Source organism: Oncorhynchus nerka, linkage group LG8 (genome assembly GCF_034236695.1).
Source record: "Oncorhynchus nerka isolate Pitt River linkage group LG8, Oner_Uvic_2.0, whole genome shotgun sequence".
Taxonomy (NCBI): Eukaryota; Metazoa; Chordata; class Actinopteri; order Salmoniformes; family Salmonidae; genus Oncorhynchus; species Oncorhynchus nerka.
Genome location: NC_088403.1, coordinates 21,752,725 through 21,770,059, shown reverse-complemented (window position 1 = coordinate 21,770,059; position 17,335 = coordinate 21,752,725). Strand labels below are relative to the sequence as shown.

General features: G+C 42.7%; 1 protein-coding gene across 1 annotated transcript; it reads right to left on the bottom strand.

The window, feature by feature from the left end:
* Window positions 1-595: 595 nt before the first annotated feature.
* Window positions 596-15,512, bottom strand: tcp11l2 (t-complex 11, testis-specific-like 2). Its single transcript, XM_029665647.2, has 10 exons — window positions 15,208-15,512; window positions 8,381-8,570; window positions 7,977-8,109; window positions 7,757-7,877; window positions 7,213-7,436; window positions 6,553-6,689; window positions 6,045-6,232; window positions 5,272-5,453; window positions 4,907-5,079; window positions 596-2,352 (listed from the first exon to the last, which is right to left on the bottom strand). Exons 2-10 carry the CDS (start codon window positions 8,556-8,558, stop codon window positions 2,081-2,083), a joined length of 1,608 nt encoding a protein of 535 aa, XP_029521507.1. The 5' UTR covers window positions 8,559-8,570; window positions 15,208-15,512; the 3' UTR covers window positions 596-2,080.
* Between the last annotated feature and the right edge of the window lie 1,823 nt (window positions 15,513-17,335).

Below are 17,335 nucleotides of genomic sequence, written 5' to 3'. Positions count from 1 at the left end.
CTGTACCTTTAGCTACCATTATTTCCTCATAGCCTGTTTCAGTAGGGACGCGTTGCTTGGAAACGCAAGTTCCCACCAGTGATGTATACAAACCCTGGACTGCATTATGTGAATTGGCCACCGAGTGACTTTGAAGCCACAGGTCAGTCATATTGCCACTCCCCAGAAGGAGCAGTCCTCCATAGGATAGGAATGAATGGAATTCTACATCATTTTTTGTTGTTGTAGACAGTAACATTAGAACTTTAAAACAAAACAAAAATACACTTTAAGGAAATGTTTTTTATATTTTGCTCACATATAATTTAAAACGTATGCATTAAGATGGAGGAAAGATGGCTTGAAAACAGTGTCCTCAGTCACTGCAGCAGAGAGGGTACAGGACTTGTCAGGTCACTGGAGTTCTTCTGTAATCTAACAGCAAGGAATGTTCCTTCTAGTTACATTCCTTGTCCGATTGTAATCTATACAATCTATGCCCTTTGCAGATAAAACCAACTGTCTTTGATTGATGGGTCTGTATGTAGACAACTATTTTCAATAAGCACACACACACACACACACACACACACACAGGTCACTGCTAGACAAATAATAAGGTACTGCATGAGAGTTTATTGTATTATAGCTGCATTACATGAGAAGATAAAAATGTATTTATTCAAGTGAATTTTAAAAGCTAAAAAAGCGTCAAAAAGTTCCATTGTGGGAAGTTTTAGACATTTCAAAACATCTTCAGCACCTCTAATGACTTGAGGTCTAAACCAAAAGATAGATATTACATAAAATGTCCAGAGATATACAGCTGTTGGATATCTTTTAGGGAAATATAGGTATAGAAGGACAACTAATACTGGTACCTAGAAGATATAAAGCAAGCGACTTAATAAATGCACTGACACAAATAACAAAACAAAAATCAGTCACATTCAAACAACCCAACCAAATTACTGAATACTATGCAAGGGCTAACATACAACAAAACATTTTCCAACGAATGTTAACACAAAATAAAACATGCATTATATTTATCTCCAAAAGGTCAAAGGTCAGAATCCATCAGGATTAGTGATTCCATAACCATATGAATTAATCAGCCCCCCCCCTAAAAAAGTTTAATATAAATTAAGTCTCCTAATTTAGCTCAAGTGATTTAAACATGCCTTCGACATGTTGGAAAGCAACAATTAAAACAAGTCTCTTGTTTTCATTCAAGATGACATTTCCCGAGAGCCCTAACCAGTTTAATGGAGAGTTATCACAAGCCGACATAAGTTAAAAACAAACTTTTTATATTTATATTCAAACGGTGGCACTTCAATGAATAAGCTAATGGCATGAATAATATAGCATTTTGTGTTGTGGATTTGTCAACGTGTAACAAACAGTTATAGATCAACTTTATTTAACCTACAGCATAAAGCATACGAAATGTGAGGTTGTAAAAATGGGCGACATGATTCTAAATATATAGGCCTTTCCCTTTTGTCATAAAGTCTATGAAACGTGTATAAATGTTCTTTGTAACAGTAGCACTTCATGAACATTCTACCCTTCTCCGATGACACCCTCCAAAATAACAACAGGAGAATGGATGTCGAGCACTCCCTTCCATGCCAACGCAGATTCACAACGTACCCGAATCTAATTAAAAAGGACATTGGGAAAGATTCCTCACACAAAACACTAGGGTCAGTTTTTAGGTATGAATCTACACAAAATCTAACAGATCAGGTCAGGTGTCACAAAGCGGATGTCGCAATACACGACAGTGGGAGGTGGATTAGTCCAAGCTTGGACGTGCACCACAATTGCTCATTGTCATTTTCCTGACGCACCTCTTAATACACATACCCCGACGTTCTATGCAAAAATTAGCTGTGATACTACTTAATCTAAAGCCTAAGGGAAGGAGGGTTAGGGATAGGGGAGCGATTGCAGCCTCAAGGAATCAGAACGACCACTGGGGGGGTGGATTTAGGTAGCTGCTAAGTCATTCCTTTCTTTGCCCCTTTTTCAAATAAGGTGTTGTCAGCTCCAGCTTTTTATTGCTCCTGGCTCGGTAGGTAGGTTGGCGGTCCTAGTTGGAGTTCACAGGGTTCTGTATGCTGGGGTCCTGAGGTGCAGTGGCTGCTGGTGGAGGCGCCGCGTTACTGAAGAGCAGGGTCTTGAGGATCATCATGTAGAAGGGGCTGTAGACCTGCTTGTTGAAGTTGACCAGGCTTACAAAGGTGACCGCCAAGGAGGTGAGCTCCGGTTGGATCAGGGCCAGGCCTCCGGGCGTCGGGGGCGGATTCACGTGAGAGTTGGGCGTGGCGAGGAGCACCCGGAAGTACTGCTGGACCCTTCCCTCTGGAAAAGGAACAGAGAAGAGGGACAGAACAAACAGAGTGATCAGAAAAACAGGCATGAGACAATTGTGGGCTATTCAAGCAATTCAATAAACAGGAGCAAAATTTCACACAGTGTACAATTACACAGTCCATTCGGAAAGTATTCAGACCCCTTCTTCCACATTTTGTTATGTTACAGCCTCATTCAAAAATGTATAACATTTTATATTAAATCCTCATTGATCTTCACACATACCCCATAATGACTGAGCGAAAAAACAGGTTCAGAAACTTGCAAATGTATTAAAAATAAAACAGAAATATCTGATTTGAATATTCAGACCCTTTGCTATGAAACTTGAAATTGAGCACAAGTGCATCCTGTTTCCATTGATCATCCTTGAGATGTTTCTATAACTTGAGGAGTCCACCTGTGGTAAAGTCAATTGATTTGATTTGATTTGGAGAGGCACACACCTGTCTATATAAAGGTCCCACAGTTGACAGTGCATGTCAGAGCAAAAAACCAAGCCATGACGTCGAAGGAATTGACAGAAGAGCTCCGAGACAGGATTGTGTCAAGGCACAGATCTGGTGAAGGGTACCAAAACATTTCTGCAGCATTGAAGGTCCCCAAGAACAGTGGCCTCCATCATTCTTAAATGGAAGAAGTTTGGAACCACCAAGACTCTTCCTAGAGCTGGCTGCCCAAGCCAAACTGAACAATCGGGGGAGAAGGGCCATGGTCAGGGAGGTGACCAAGAACCAGATGGTCACTCTGACAGAGCTCCTCTGTGGAGATGGGAGAACCTTCTGTAGCACTCCACCAATCAGGCCTTCATGTTAGAGTGGCCAGACGGAAACCACTCCTCAGTAAAAGGCACATAACAGCCCACTTGGAATTTGCCAACTGGCACCTAAAGGACTCTCAGACCATGAGAAACAAGATTCTCTGGTCTGATGAAATCAAGAGTGAACTCTTTGGCCTGAATGCCAAGCGTCACGTCAGGAGGAAACCTGGCACCATCCCTACGGTGAAGCATGGTGGTGGCAGCATCATGCTGTGGGGATGTTTTTCAGTAGCAGGGACTGTGAGACTAGGAAAAGACCAAGATGAACGGCGAAAAGTTCCTTAGAGATCCTTGATTGAAAACCTGCTCCAGAATGTTCAGGACCTCAGACTGGGGTGAAGTCTCTGAATGTCCTTGAGTGGCCCAGCCAGAGCCCGGACTTGAACCCAAACAAACCCCGCTAGAGACCTGAAAATAGCTGTGCAGCGACACTCCCCATCCAATCTGACAGAACTTGAGAGGATCTGCAGAGAAGAATGGGATAAACTCCCCAAATACAGGTGTTCCAAGCTTGTAACATCATAGAAGACTTAAGACTTAACCCAAGAAGACTTAAGGCTGTAATCGCTGCCAAAGGTGCTTCAACAGAGTACTGAGTAAAGGGTCTGAATACTTATGTACATGTGAGATTTCATTTTTTTTTTATTGTTATAAATTTACAAAATAAAAAATGTAATTGTCTTGTCATTATATATACATGATCTCGCCATCACGGTTGACAACTCCATTGTGTCCTCCTCCCAGAGCGCTAAGAACCTTGGCGTGATCCTGGACAACACCCTGTCGTTCTCAACTAACATCAAGGCGGTGGCCCGTTCCTGTAGGTTCATGCTCTACAACATCCGCAGAGTACGACCCTGCCTCACACAGGAAGCGGCGCAGGTCCTAATCCAGGCACTTGTCATCTCCCGTCTGGATTACTGCAACTCGCTGTTGGCTGGGCTCCCTGCCTGTGCCATTAAACCCCTACAACTCATCCAGAACGCCGCAGCCCGTCTGGTGTTCAACCTTCCCAAGTTCTCTCACGTCACCCCGCTCCTCCGCTCCCTCCACTGGCTTCCAGTTGAAGCTCGCATCCGCTACAAGACCATGGTGCTTGCCTACGGAGCTGTGAGGGGAACGGCACCTCAGTACCTCCAGGCTCTGATCAGGCCCTACACCCAAACAAGGGCACTGCGTTCATCCACCTCTGGCCTGCTCGCCTCCCTACCACTGAGGAAGTACAGTTCCCGCTCAGCCCAGTCAAAACTGTTCGCTGCTCTGGCCCCCCAATGGTGGAACAAACTCCCTCACGACGCCAGGACAGCGGAGTCAATCACCACCTTCCGGAGACACCTGAAACCCCACCTCTTTAAGGAATACCTAGGATAGGATAAAGTAATCCCTCTCACCCCCCCTCCCCCTGAAAAGATTTAGATGCACTACTGTTCCACTGGAGGTCATAAGGTGAATGCACCAATTTGTAAGTCGCTCTGGATAAGAGCGTCTGCTAAATGACTTAAATGTAAATGTAAATTATAGGGTATAGTGTATAGATTGATGAAAAAATATATATATTTAATCAATTTTAGAGTAAGGCTGTAACGTAACAAAATGTGGAAAAAGTCAAGGGGTCTGAATACTTTCCGAATGCAATGTAGCTTGGCTGAGAACATTGCATTAAATATATCAAATTAAATAGTTAGTGAGCCATGTCAGGCCCTCAGGTGTTGTTTTGCTTACCCACAAGACTGCGGATAGGGTTGTTTTCTTGGGTTATGCTGGTGATCTGACCCTTGAGTGTGACCTGGAGTTCTGGGGGCAAGGCTGGGTAGTTCCTCTCAGTCAGGGACTTGTTGAGCTCACAGCAGATCTGACCACTGACGTTCCCCAGAGCCTCTGACAGGTTAAAGTCCCTGCAGAGTGGAGGAAGTCAGTCTCAATTTTCACATTGAAATGTATGTTGCTTCTACACCTGCATTGCTTGTTGTTTGGGGTTTTAGGCTGGGTTTCTGTACAGCACTTTGAGATATCAGCTGATGTACGAAGGGCTATATAAATACATTTGATTTGATTTGATATGTTTGTGTGTGTTATGTAGAACCTACGGTCTGTGCATGCCCTCCAGGAGCACGCTAGTCATCCTCTTGAGGCGCTCGGCCAGTGCGGGCAGCCCCGAGATGGGCCCTCCGATGGCGCTGTAGACAATGAGCAGTACGGAGGCCACGGCCTTTAGCAGCTGGAGCCTCCGCTGGAGCTCCCGCAGACGCACCTCGTCTGTCATCAGGGTCTGAGTGTGTTATACACACACAGAGAGAGAGACTCAAATGGCTTTCACATATAGGGACGAATAATCAACTTAAGCAACATTTTTACTTAGTCTCCCATTGACATCAATGCATGACTAAATGAACATTTGACATTAGTGGAAGTTAGGATTCACCCCATGGAGACTAGATTTTAGACAATGGTCATTTAATAGACTTGTGGTTGTAAGTTGGTTGAGAGAGATGGTACCTTCTTTCAGACACTTGTATTCATATGGAATTCACACACATTTAAGACACACAAACAAACCCTCTAGGTAATAGTCTATATGCAAATAAACACCACAAATTCATTAGACCAAGAAGTATAATACACAGAAACAAACACCTGTCAACATCCTCATCACCTCTATTTACACACACACACCCACACCCACTTCCCCTGTGAACATTCAGCAACACCCTCGTCTCTTGACAAACACACTGAATGTCACCTTTTCTTAATAACCAAAGACAAGTAATCCAATCCAATGGCAATCATGATATGTCTTGAATAAGCAAATAATTATTTTGAAACCATCTGTCTACAAACACACACACACATTTCAACCCACCTCAGGCAGCGGGCTCTTGTGGTAGTCCCAGGTGAGGATGCGGATGAATCCACTGTTGAAGACCAGGAGGGGACTTGGCAGGGCTTTCCCCGCCTTCCCATGGCCATTGGGCTGCTCCACGGTTGGCATGGAGAAAAGCACTTCCTCCAGAGAGGACTTGATCCACTCAGTGGTATGGTCCAATGCACCTGAGGAAGTTAGGACAGTCATTTGTGTGGCATTTAATAGTGATTGACATCTTTCATTTAATGATGTAGAGAAATCACACCCACGCTTCACATGCTGTACATCTCACAACTCAAACATCCCCTAATACCATAAAGCAGTACAGGCTCATAATGTAGGTCCCAGGAGCACACCAAGTTAAACAATGAATGAATACTATGCTGACCTTTAGGCAGTCAACGGTCAAATGTATTTGTAAAGGAACAGGGAAATGATCCAAACGCCAATCCATTGCCAATAAAATGTTCCTCATAAACAAAGGTGAATAACAACGCAGACTCACTGGGAGTCTTCTCCACGATGCTCTGGAACTTGGCCCTCTCATACTCCACTGACTGCCTCTGCAGATCGGGCCGCAGGCTCTGGATGGTAAAGTTCACCATGTCCATCTTCATCAGGTCCAGCACCCGGAAGATCTCCCTGCTCAATGTAATAACACTCTCAAAACAGATGCTTCCAGAAGTAATACCTAGTGACTTGCCGGCATCAAACCCATGCCTCAACATCTGTACTTCTAGCTTTGGAGTTTTAAAAGGATCAATTGAATTTACCAAAGGTGGACTTCAATTAAGTTGTAGAAACATCTCAAGGATGATCAATGGAAACAGAATACATCTGAGCTCAATTTTGATTCTCATAGCAAAATAAGGTATTTTTTTATATATTTATTTTCACATTTTGCAAAAATGTCTAGAAACCTGCTTTCGCTTTGTCATTGTGGTATTGTGTGTCTATGGTTACATTTTTTAAAATCCATTTTAGAATAAGGATGTAAAGTAACAAAATGTGGAGTCAAGAGTCAAGAGGTTTGAACACTTTCCAAATGCACGGTAGCTTTAGAGAGCTAAAAGGATCAAATGGATGCTGGCCATATATGGGGATAGCTACAATTATCCAAATAAATATTCACAAGGGTTGGAAACAAAACTTTGCCCAAACGTACTTGAACATTGATACAACGTTGTCGGGGTTCTCGCAGAGCTTCTTGACCTCGTCGTCACGGACCGGGGCGCACAGCTTGCCCATGATGGTGACGATGTAAGAGGCCAGGCCCTGTATGTCCACTGCTTCCTTGTCCGCCTGCTGGCGAATCAGATCCATGTCCAGCACCTCCAGGATCTGAGTCCGCAGCCGATTGGCTCCCGGGCTCAGGAACGACAGCAGGATCTGTTCATAGTAAATGGTTTTAAAAAATGAAGGAAAGAAACAATATATAGCTAGAAGATATCAATCTTCAAAAGCTATTAGCCCATTTTAAATACATCCTTATTGCGTACATTCACAATACACACACAATTGGACAGGTGAAAGAATGGATTCCACTACATAACTGTTGCTTATCCACTTATGTCAGATCAGTGATTACTGCTCAGGGAGTTAGAAATGATACGTTTTCAAAGTCTTCCAACAGGGTCATCTTCCTGAAAAGATAAGCTTTCCAACCATGGATTCATTAAGATTGAGAGGGGAAAGGGGCCAAAGCTCACCTCTCTGATCTCCTCCAGCAGTTTGATGGCGTGCTCATACTCTGGTGGGTCATCATTCAGCTCAGACTCCAGGCTATCCCAGAACGCCTTGTGAACTATATCTTTGACTTGCTTCTCCAAACTGAAAAGGAGAATTGAATATCATCAGTTGTCAATTGGCATTTGAGTAGCCCAAGTGATGGCCATGTTCACTGGGCGTCCATTTTGAAGTGGTAGGTACCTGTTCTGAGGTAGGTGGGGCTGCTCCACATGAAAGTCACGGTTGACGATGATCTCGTGGGCCAGGGTCAGGTTGGACAGGTCCCGGGCAGAAGACATGACATCATCCAGCGTTATAGTTTTGGGAGGGCTAGCTGTAAATAGGGGGCATAAAAATATAAACAAAGTGTTGAGAGTAGCCATTTTGGCGTTTGAAAGCTCAACCAAAGTGGGGAGAGGGCACACAGTGTTGCATTCCGATTCTCTATACTCCTCCAAAGGTGATGACGACACCAATCCAATGCTTTTAAATCAATGGTGGGAAGTGTGCAAGTGCACACTTTCTGGAAATGCAATTTTTAGGGTGACATTTTGACAAGCCTAAGAAGCAGTCCTACTAGACAGGGAAGAAGGAGATTTACTCACAGGAGGGCGAGCTGTGCTTGCTGCTGGAGCAGTCACTGGTGAAGCTCTGGCGGGAGCAGTCAAAGTCGCTGGCAGACGTGATGCTGTTGCAGCGGTCCGATGACGACTCGGCGTCGCTGCTGGCGTCCTCGCTGCCAGTGGTGGACATGGAGGTGGGCCGCTCGTCAGTCCCAGGCATGGCGGGCTAGCGCTGCAGGCAGGCACAGCATTATTTAAGCCTACATGAGTACTGTAACATGTGGTTGAATGCACTGGAAGGTACCCACAAGTTTCTCTCTCAAGTTGTTCTCTTATGGAAAAATAAGGGGTTTCTAAGTCTTGTGTAGTGGGGGTCAGGCAGTTGTAGAAAGAGCCTTGAGTTTGAGCTTACATTCATTATCTAGCTATAAAAGGCACTGGACTGGCCATGAGCTTGTTAAACCTAACTTAACCTCCCTTTCCAAAGTCTGAGGTTCCCCAATAAAAACATTTGCACTACCTTACTGAAGACACTACTCCAATCTTTCAACTGCCCCTTTTTGGTTTGGTGTGTTACCATTACCATGTGTGTTTTTTCCTGTGTTCCTGTTGCTAGGAGAGGCAGGGTGTATAACACAGGACAGTATAACAGCTGTTAGGCCAGAGTGGCCATGGAAACCGGAGGAGGGTCATCCACTTGTGCCCCAGTTAAGATAAAAGGATCAACACACAGTTTCCAAAACGATTCAGACATTAGTTGACTTTAAAGATGGTGCTGCAAAAAAAAGAGGGATATTATCACCATAGTTCAGCCAGTACAGCCTACCTCCACAATAACAAAACAAAGGGACAGTGTTATGAATGGGATCGCATGAGTCTCCAGGGTAACATGATAACAGCCGGATTCTCAGCCAACCGTCCACAGATCCAGTTACACTTCACTGCTTAGATGAACAGGGTAATCATTCTCGTGTACCGCACATCGTTCCAAGCAACATAAAGGCACACTTCCAGCCATCCCGTCAATGAGATCACGTAAACAACTTGGCCTACACTTTTTAGAACAATACGTGTTGTTGAGGCAAATCACTTGAATTTAGGCCAATAGTTTTAAAATGGACCTTAAAACATTCCAATACACTATGTCGAACTAGTAGGCCAACGTGCCAAATACAGAAGACACAGTATCAGACGTGTGTTGCCCTGTTGGTGTTTTCTTTGCCAGATAGCCCAACAAATCCAGTCCAGAGAGCTAGGTGGTGCTTCCTTCTTATGGAGGAAGGCTGTGACTTTATAGTCTATGCCTGTGTGTAGTCTCAGTCATGACCTTCATCGTCATTCTCCTGTCAGACATGGCAAGGTCATAACCCATATCTCAAAGGTCACAAGAGAAAGGGAACGCCTGAAGTTGTTGCATCCAGAAAGCATTCAGACCCCTTCAGACCCCCCCCCAATCTACAAAGCAAAATCAAGTTGGAGAAACACCTCAAGGATGATCAATGGAAACAGGATGCACCGGATCTTAATTTCAAATCTCATAGCAAAGTGTCTGAATACTTACGTAAATATTTTTTTTAAATGTTTTTTTAAATCAACTGATTTCTCTTTGTCATTATGGGGTATTGTGTGTAGATTGAGGGGAAAAAATAATTTATTCAATTTTAGAACAAGGCTGTAATGTAACAAAATGTGGAAAAAGTCAAGGGGTCTGAATGCTTTCCGAATGCACTGTATTTGCTTGCTAGATCAGCCCATGTCTATTGTGATACCTGAAGTGATGTGCCCTGTCCTACCAATGAAGGATAAACAGGCAGGTGATTCAGAGAGAATTCCTAAAGCAAATGCAAGTCAAAGCATTTAAAAATGACTGCATCCCATTAGCTTGCTTAGACACAGAGGCATTGATAAGGCAACCCAGCACAAGGATCTACGCTGACCTTAATCATTATCATTTTTTTCCCTTCCAAGGAACATGTGTGCGCCCAAATAGAAAAATGTTGGCGCACACAAAGACATTTAAGAGCACAATGGAAAATAGTTAAGGTAATAAAGCTAGAATCGTTTATATATTTCTAGGCACACTTGTGCTCCTAAATTTAAATTCCAGGTAGCACAGTAACATATTTATGGGCGCATGTGTGAGTAAAATGGTTGCACTGTAGAGCCCTGACCCAGGAGGAAAAGGAACTTCACATAGGGTTACAGAGCAGGGATTGACCCAGGAGGAAAAGGAACTTCACATAGGGTTACAGAGCAGGGATTGACCCAGGAGGAAAAGGAACTTCACATAGGGTTACAGAGCAGGGATTGACCCAGGAGGAAAAGGAACTTCACATAGGGTTACAGAGCAGGGATTGACCCAGGAGGAAAAGGAACTTCACATAGGGTTACAGAGCAGGGATTGACCCAGGAGGAAAAGGAACTTCACATAGGGTTACAGAGCAGGGATTGACCCAGGAGGAAAAGGAACTTCACATAGGGTTACAGAGCAGGGATTGAGATGAAGGTCTGAAAGGCATTCGCCCATCGGCCAAGTCAGGAGTATTTTGAATGCCCGAAGATTATGATCAAGTATGATCATTTCAAGCTATTTTCCCCTAGACAAGAACCAGAGAAACTAGAAAGACCAGACAACTGAAATTCTTAGCATTTTGGTTGTTAACAGTAAAAATAAATATCACATGTCCATTGGGACAACCACAGAGCAGGCCCAACTTGCACGGCTGCTCTGGTCACTTGCCCTGGGAAATACGGTAACCGTTAATGTCAATCCCTGCAGAGCAACTGACACTTCACCACCACTTGACACTGCACAGTGGCTATAAATAGCCTAGGATATGTCTATTAGTGTAGTTAGGAGAGTTAGTTCGATATGATCACATTACAATCACAAAGTGTCCCGTAGCCACATGAAGACAAAATAGCTACCCTTGTGTGTGCAGTGCACGGACTATATCAGTGAACAACTGTGGGGAAAATGGCTTTCCATGGCAACGCGGTCATTGGTTGATTCCCCATCGGTTTGTCTAAACAGACCGTTACCATGGTTACGCCATGGATTAGCAGTCTGACCGAAGTTGCCCTAAAAAAGACGCAGTAGGCTCTACAAGCCAGGATGTTGAATAAAATGATATTTACACTTACTTTACCAGTTGTACATGCTGTTGATCCTTTTGGAGATAGGTGGTGGAGATAAGGTAAACAACCTTTCCTGTGGATACCCTACTTTTTGCGCTGTTGGTAGTTTCTGTAAATTGTATTTTCAATCGTTTCAGGCATACCTGTGATGCACAATATGTCCATTTACTTTTATCAATAGTTAGCATTGAAACTTTTTTTAAAGTGACCTTGCCCAAGAGAGATTTGCGTGGTTATCAAAATGTCATGCCAGGGTAAGCCTACACGAAACACAGACCTTATATGACATCATTCTAAAATCCACAGGAGGCTGCTGAGGGGAGGATGGCTCATTATAAAATGGCTGGAACAGAGCGAATAGAATGGCATCAAACACATGGAAAACATGTTTGATGTCGTTGATACTATTCCACTCCCAGCCATTACCACGAGCCTGTTATCTCAAATTAAGGTGCCGCCAACCTCCTGTGCTAAAATCCCAGATTGAAAAATGTATGGTGAAAAAACAATTTGAACCATTTCTGGGTTTTATGACTCATACTGTGGTACTCAATTGCATCAGTATTTTTTTTCTTCATATATACACAACCATATATAGACCATTGTACTAAAAGTTGGGCAAAGAACACTTCCCTGCAAATGCTTTGTTTCAGATCACCTAGTACATAAGGACAAAAATCAGCAGACAACTGGTAAAGTACAGTCGTGGTCAAAAGTTGAGAATGACACAGTTATTAATCTTCAAAGTCTGCTGCCTCAGTTTGTATGATGGCAATTTGAATATCCTCCAGAATGTTATGAAGAGTGATCAGATGAATTGCAAAGTCCCTCTTTGCACCTAAATCAACCATTTAACGGATCATCAAGAACTTCAAGGAGAGCGGTTCAATTGTTGTGAAGAAGGCTTCAGGGCGCCCAAAAAAGTCCAGCAAGCGCCAGGACCGTCTCCTAAAGTTGATTCAGCTGCGGGATCGGGGCACCACCAGTACAGAGCTTGCTCAGGAATGGCAGCAGGCAGGTGTGAGTGCATCTGCACGCACAGTGAGGCGAAGACTTTGAGGATGGCCTGGTGTCTAGAAGGGCAGCAAAGAAGCCCCTTCTCTCCAGGAAAAACATCAGGGACAGACTGATATTCTGCAAAGGGTACAGGGATTGGACTGCTTAGGACTGGGGCAAAGTCATTTTCTCTGATGAATCCCCTTTCCGATTGTTTGGGGCATCCGGAAAAAAGCTTGTCCGGAGAAGACAAGGTGAGCGCTACCATCAGTCCTGTCATGCCAACAGTAAAGCATCCTGAGACCATTCATGTGTGGGGTTGCTTCTCAGCCAAGGGAGTGGGATCCCTCACAATTTTGCCTAAGAACACAGCCATGAATAAAGAATGGTACCAACACATCTTCCGAGAGCAACTTCTCCCAACCATCACAACTATGAAATAACACATATGGAATAATGTAGTAACCAAAACAAGTGCTAAACAATAAAAAAAATATATAGATTGATTATTCAAAGTAGGCACCCTTTGCCTTGACAGCTTTGCACACTCTTGGCATTCTCTCAAACAGCTTCATGAGGTAGTCACTTGGAATGCATTTCAAATTAACAGGTGTGCCTTCTTAAAAGTTAATTTGTGGAATTTAGTTCCTTCTTAATGCATTTGAGCCAATCTGTTGTGTTGTGACAAGGTAGGGGTGGTATACAGAAGATAGGGCTATTTGGTAAAAGACCAAGTCCGTTTTATGGCATAGAACAGCTCAAATAAGCAAAGAAAAAAATGTCAGTGCATCATTACTATTAAGACATGAAGGTCAGTCAATGTGGAAAATGTGCAGTTGCAAATACCATCCAGCACTATGATGAAACTGGCTCTCATGAGGATCACCACAAGAATGGAAGACCCAGAGTTACCTCTACTGCAGGATAAGTTCATTAGAGTTACCAGCCTCAAATTGCAGCCCAAATAAATGCTTCAGAGTTCAAGTAACAGACACATCAACATCAACTGTTCAGAGGAGACTGTGTGAATCAGGCCTTCATGGTTGAAACTAGAAGCACAAGCATTTCGCTACATTCGCATTAACATCTGCTAACCATGTGTATGTGACAATAAAAATTTGATTTGATGGAATTGCTGAAAAAAAAAAACACTACTGAAGGACACCAATAAGAAGAGACTTGCTTGGGCCAAGAAACACAAGCAATGGATATTAGACTGGTGGAAATCTGTCCTTTGGTCTGATGAGTCCAAATTTGAGAATTTTGGTTCCAACTTCTGTCTTTGTGAGACGCAGAGTTGGTGAACAGATCTCTGCATGTGTGGTTCCCACCACGAAGCATAGAGGAGGAGAAGACGTGATGGTGTGGGGGTGCTTTGCTGGTGACACTGTCAGTGATTTATTTAGAATTCAAGGCACACTTAACCAGCATGGCTACCAGAGCATTCTGCAGCAATAGGCAATCCTATCTGGTTTGCGCTTAGTGGGACTATCATTTATTTTTCAACAGGACAATGACCCAACACCCCTTCAGGCTGTGTAAGGGCTATTTGACCAAGAAGGAGAGTGATGGAGTGCTGCATCAGATGACTTGGCCTACACAATCACCCAACCTCAACCCAATTGAGATGGTTTGGGATGAGTTGGACCGCAGAGTGAAGGAAAAGCAGCCAACAAGTGCTCAGCATATGTGGGAACTCCTTCAAGACTGTTGGAAAAGCATTCCAGGTGAAGCTGGTTGAGAGAATGCCAAGAGTGTGCAAAGCTGTCATCAAGGCAAAGGGTGGCTACTTTGAAGAATCTAAACTACAACACGTTTTTATTTGTTTAACACTTTTGGTTACTACATGATTCCATGTGTTATTCATAGTTTGTCTTCACTCTTAAAAATAAATAAAACCCCTTGAATGAGGTGTGTCCAAACTTTTGACTGGTACTGTACATTCAGATTAAGTATATTCAAACGTCTGACTTTTGATGGGAATGCTCACAAAAAGTGAGCCTGCATATTAGAGACGAGTCTTTCACTCTCGGATTCGTATAGGCGTTCAGCCCTACAAGGCTGGTTACAGCAAATGGCATTTTCAGTTAAACTGCAGTACACTGTACAAGCTGCATGCACAAAACAATATATCCACACACGCGTCACGGATAAGTACACGTGATCCTGCAGCACCAAAACAAGAGCGCTGGACAAGACTGAGAAGAGATCTGCCTGTGCCAAAAGAAACGCAAGACAATAACAATGTCGCTGAAAGGGTTTTAATTGATTGCAAAGGATGTTGATCCTCGCATCTAGTTACACAGGGAGAATTGTACTGAAGCTACCCACTCCAATTAAAATGTCGCTACAAGCAATAGTTGTTATTGTTACGGATGAAGTCACAAGCGCGATCGTGCAAGCTAACGACGTTAGATTAATCTGACAAGGAGCTAAATGGCTTTTTAACAGCTAGAGGATATACAATGTTATTCATTTGTTTGTAAACAAGAATGCTAACGCTAAATCACCAATTTATAATGGGTTCAAGTTTGTAACTAACGTTACGATTACATACGTCCAGCTCAATCACACCAACAAGGATAAACATGACCCAAACAATACATTGGTAACTAGCAACATCATAGCATAGGTGACTGTTGACATGCTCAAATGGTTTCGCTATCTAGCTACTTTCCCACCTAGCATGTGCTAATGCTAACAAAAATATACGTCGAAATATAGCTATGCTTTACCTTTTTCACGTCTCCGCTGTGGGAGACTAGGTCATACACCAAAAGAGTCGTTTGTAAAGGAGGTTGAGTCTAGTTAGCTGACGGCACTTTAGTATTTTTAAAGGTCCAAGACCACAGCTGGCTTGCGGTACGATTTGGGCTAAACCGTTCAGTAGCGGTGGGGAGTACTTTGTTGGGCAACGTTAATACAAACCTAAACCGTATATACAAACAGCAATTTATGGATAGATAGCTATCATTATATAACGAATATATGTTTCATTCATCTCAATATATGGTATTATCCCCGGATTTAGCTCACTGAAAGAAATTATCCACTTCGATATATGACACGTCCATTGTTTACAGTACAATTACCTCCCTTTCCTTCTCGATGAATGGTAGGCTCTGCTTCACATGGGACTTCTTTGTTTACGGATGTGACGTTTGTGAAAGATTAAATACATTTTTACAAAACATTCAACAATACATGATGCCACATACATAGTTTTTTTATATTTCGTATCCAGTACATGACATCTCGACCGTGTTATCAGGGATCCTTGGGGCGTCCCTACCCCTAAAACCCTATCCAAAGATTTACAACTAACCCCTAAGCTTTTTACATTACAACTTCAATGGGGGAGGGGTTAGGGACGTCCCAGGGAACCGAGAGAGCAATAACCGTGTGGAAAATTCCTCTCACAACTTTATTTGTCACCTCCCCTTATCAAGGATACTCAAAGGCACAGTAAGGACACAACCAGTTTATTTATTTTTTACATTTGAACTTTATTTAACTAGGCAAGTCAGTTAAGAACAAATTATTATTTATAATGGCGGCCGAACCTGGACAAAACTGGGCCAATTGTGCACCACCCTATGGGACTCCCAATCACGGCCGGATGTGATGCAGCCTGGATTCAAACCAGGAACTGTAGTTTGAAGTAACTCTTGCACTGAGATGCAGTGCCTTAGACCGCTGTGCCACTCGTCTATGCTGTGCAGCAAGGTTGTATGGTTTATTTGGTTTTGTGCTGGTAGGTAAACAATGCAAAAACATACATGCAAAAGGATTGCTCTGTGTGACCAGCAGAAAAACGACAATGGCCCAATCTCCTATATGGGCATTGGTGAATGAGGGCATATTCTGAACTGATCTGATGTGGCTCCTGTGAGGCTGTCAACATTCACTTTGTAAACTTGATTTTCAAATCCACTAAATACTTTAAAAAAAAAAATGTTTTATTGTATTTACCCTATTTTTTGCAGGCATTTTCTCACCTCCATTCCAATTCTAACAATAGAGAACAGTGTCATCATGTTAATAGTCAGCATTTTACATTACGTATGTAGACAGCATTTTACATTACGTATGTGGATGCATTTTAAATTAAATTATGTATGTGGACAGCATTTTACATTATGTATGTGGACGCATTTTACATTACATGATGTATGTGGACACATTTTAAATTACATTATGTATGTGGACATCATTTTAAATTACATTATGTATGTGGACATCATTTTACATTACATGATGTATGTGGACACATTTTAAATTACATGATGTATGTGGACACATTTTAAATTACATTATGTATGTGGACATCATTTTACATTACATGATGTATGTGGACACATTTCACATTACATTATGTATGTGGACACATTTAACATTACGTATGTGGACACATTTAACATTATGTATGTGGACAGCATTTTACATTACATTATGTGGACACATTTGTTACGGGATTCTTCCGTCGAAGGAGAGGCGGACCAATACGCAGCGTTGTTGAAGTTCATGGTTTTTTAATAAGAAAAACTATACATGAACAAACTACAAAACAATAAATGTGAAAACCCGAAACCAGTCCCGTGTGGTACAAACACTGACACAGGAGACAATCACCCACAAAACCCAACACCAAACAGGCTACCTAAATATGGCTCCCAATCAGAGACAATGACTAACACCTGCCTCTGATTGAGAACCATATCAGGCCCAAACACAGAAACAGACAAACAAGACATCCAACATAGAATGCCCACTCAGATCACACCCTGACCAAACAAAACATAGAAACATACAAAGCAAACTATGGTCAGGGTGTGACAACATTTTACATTACATGAGCATGTT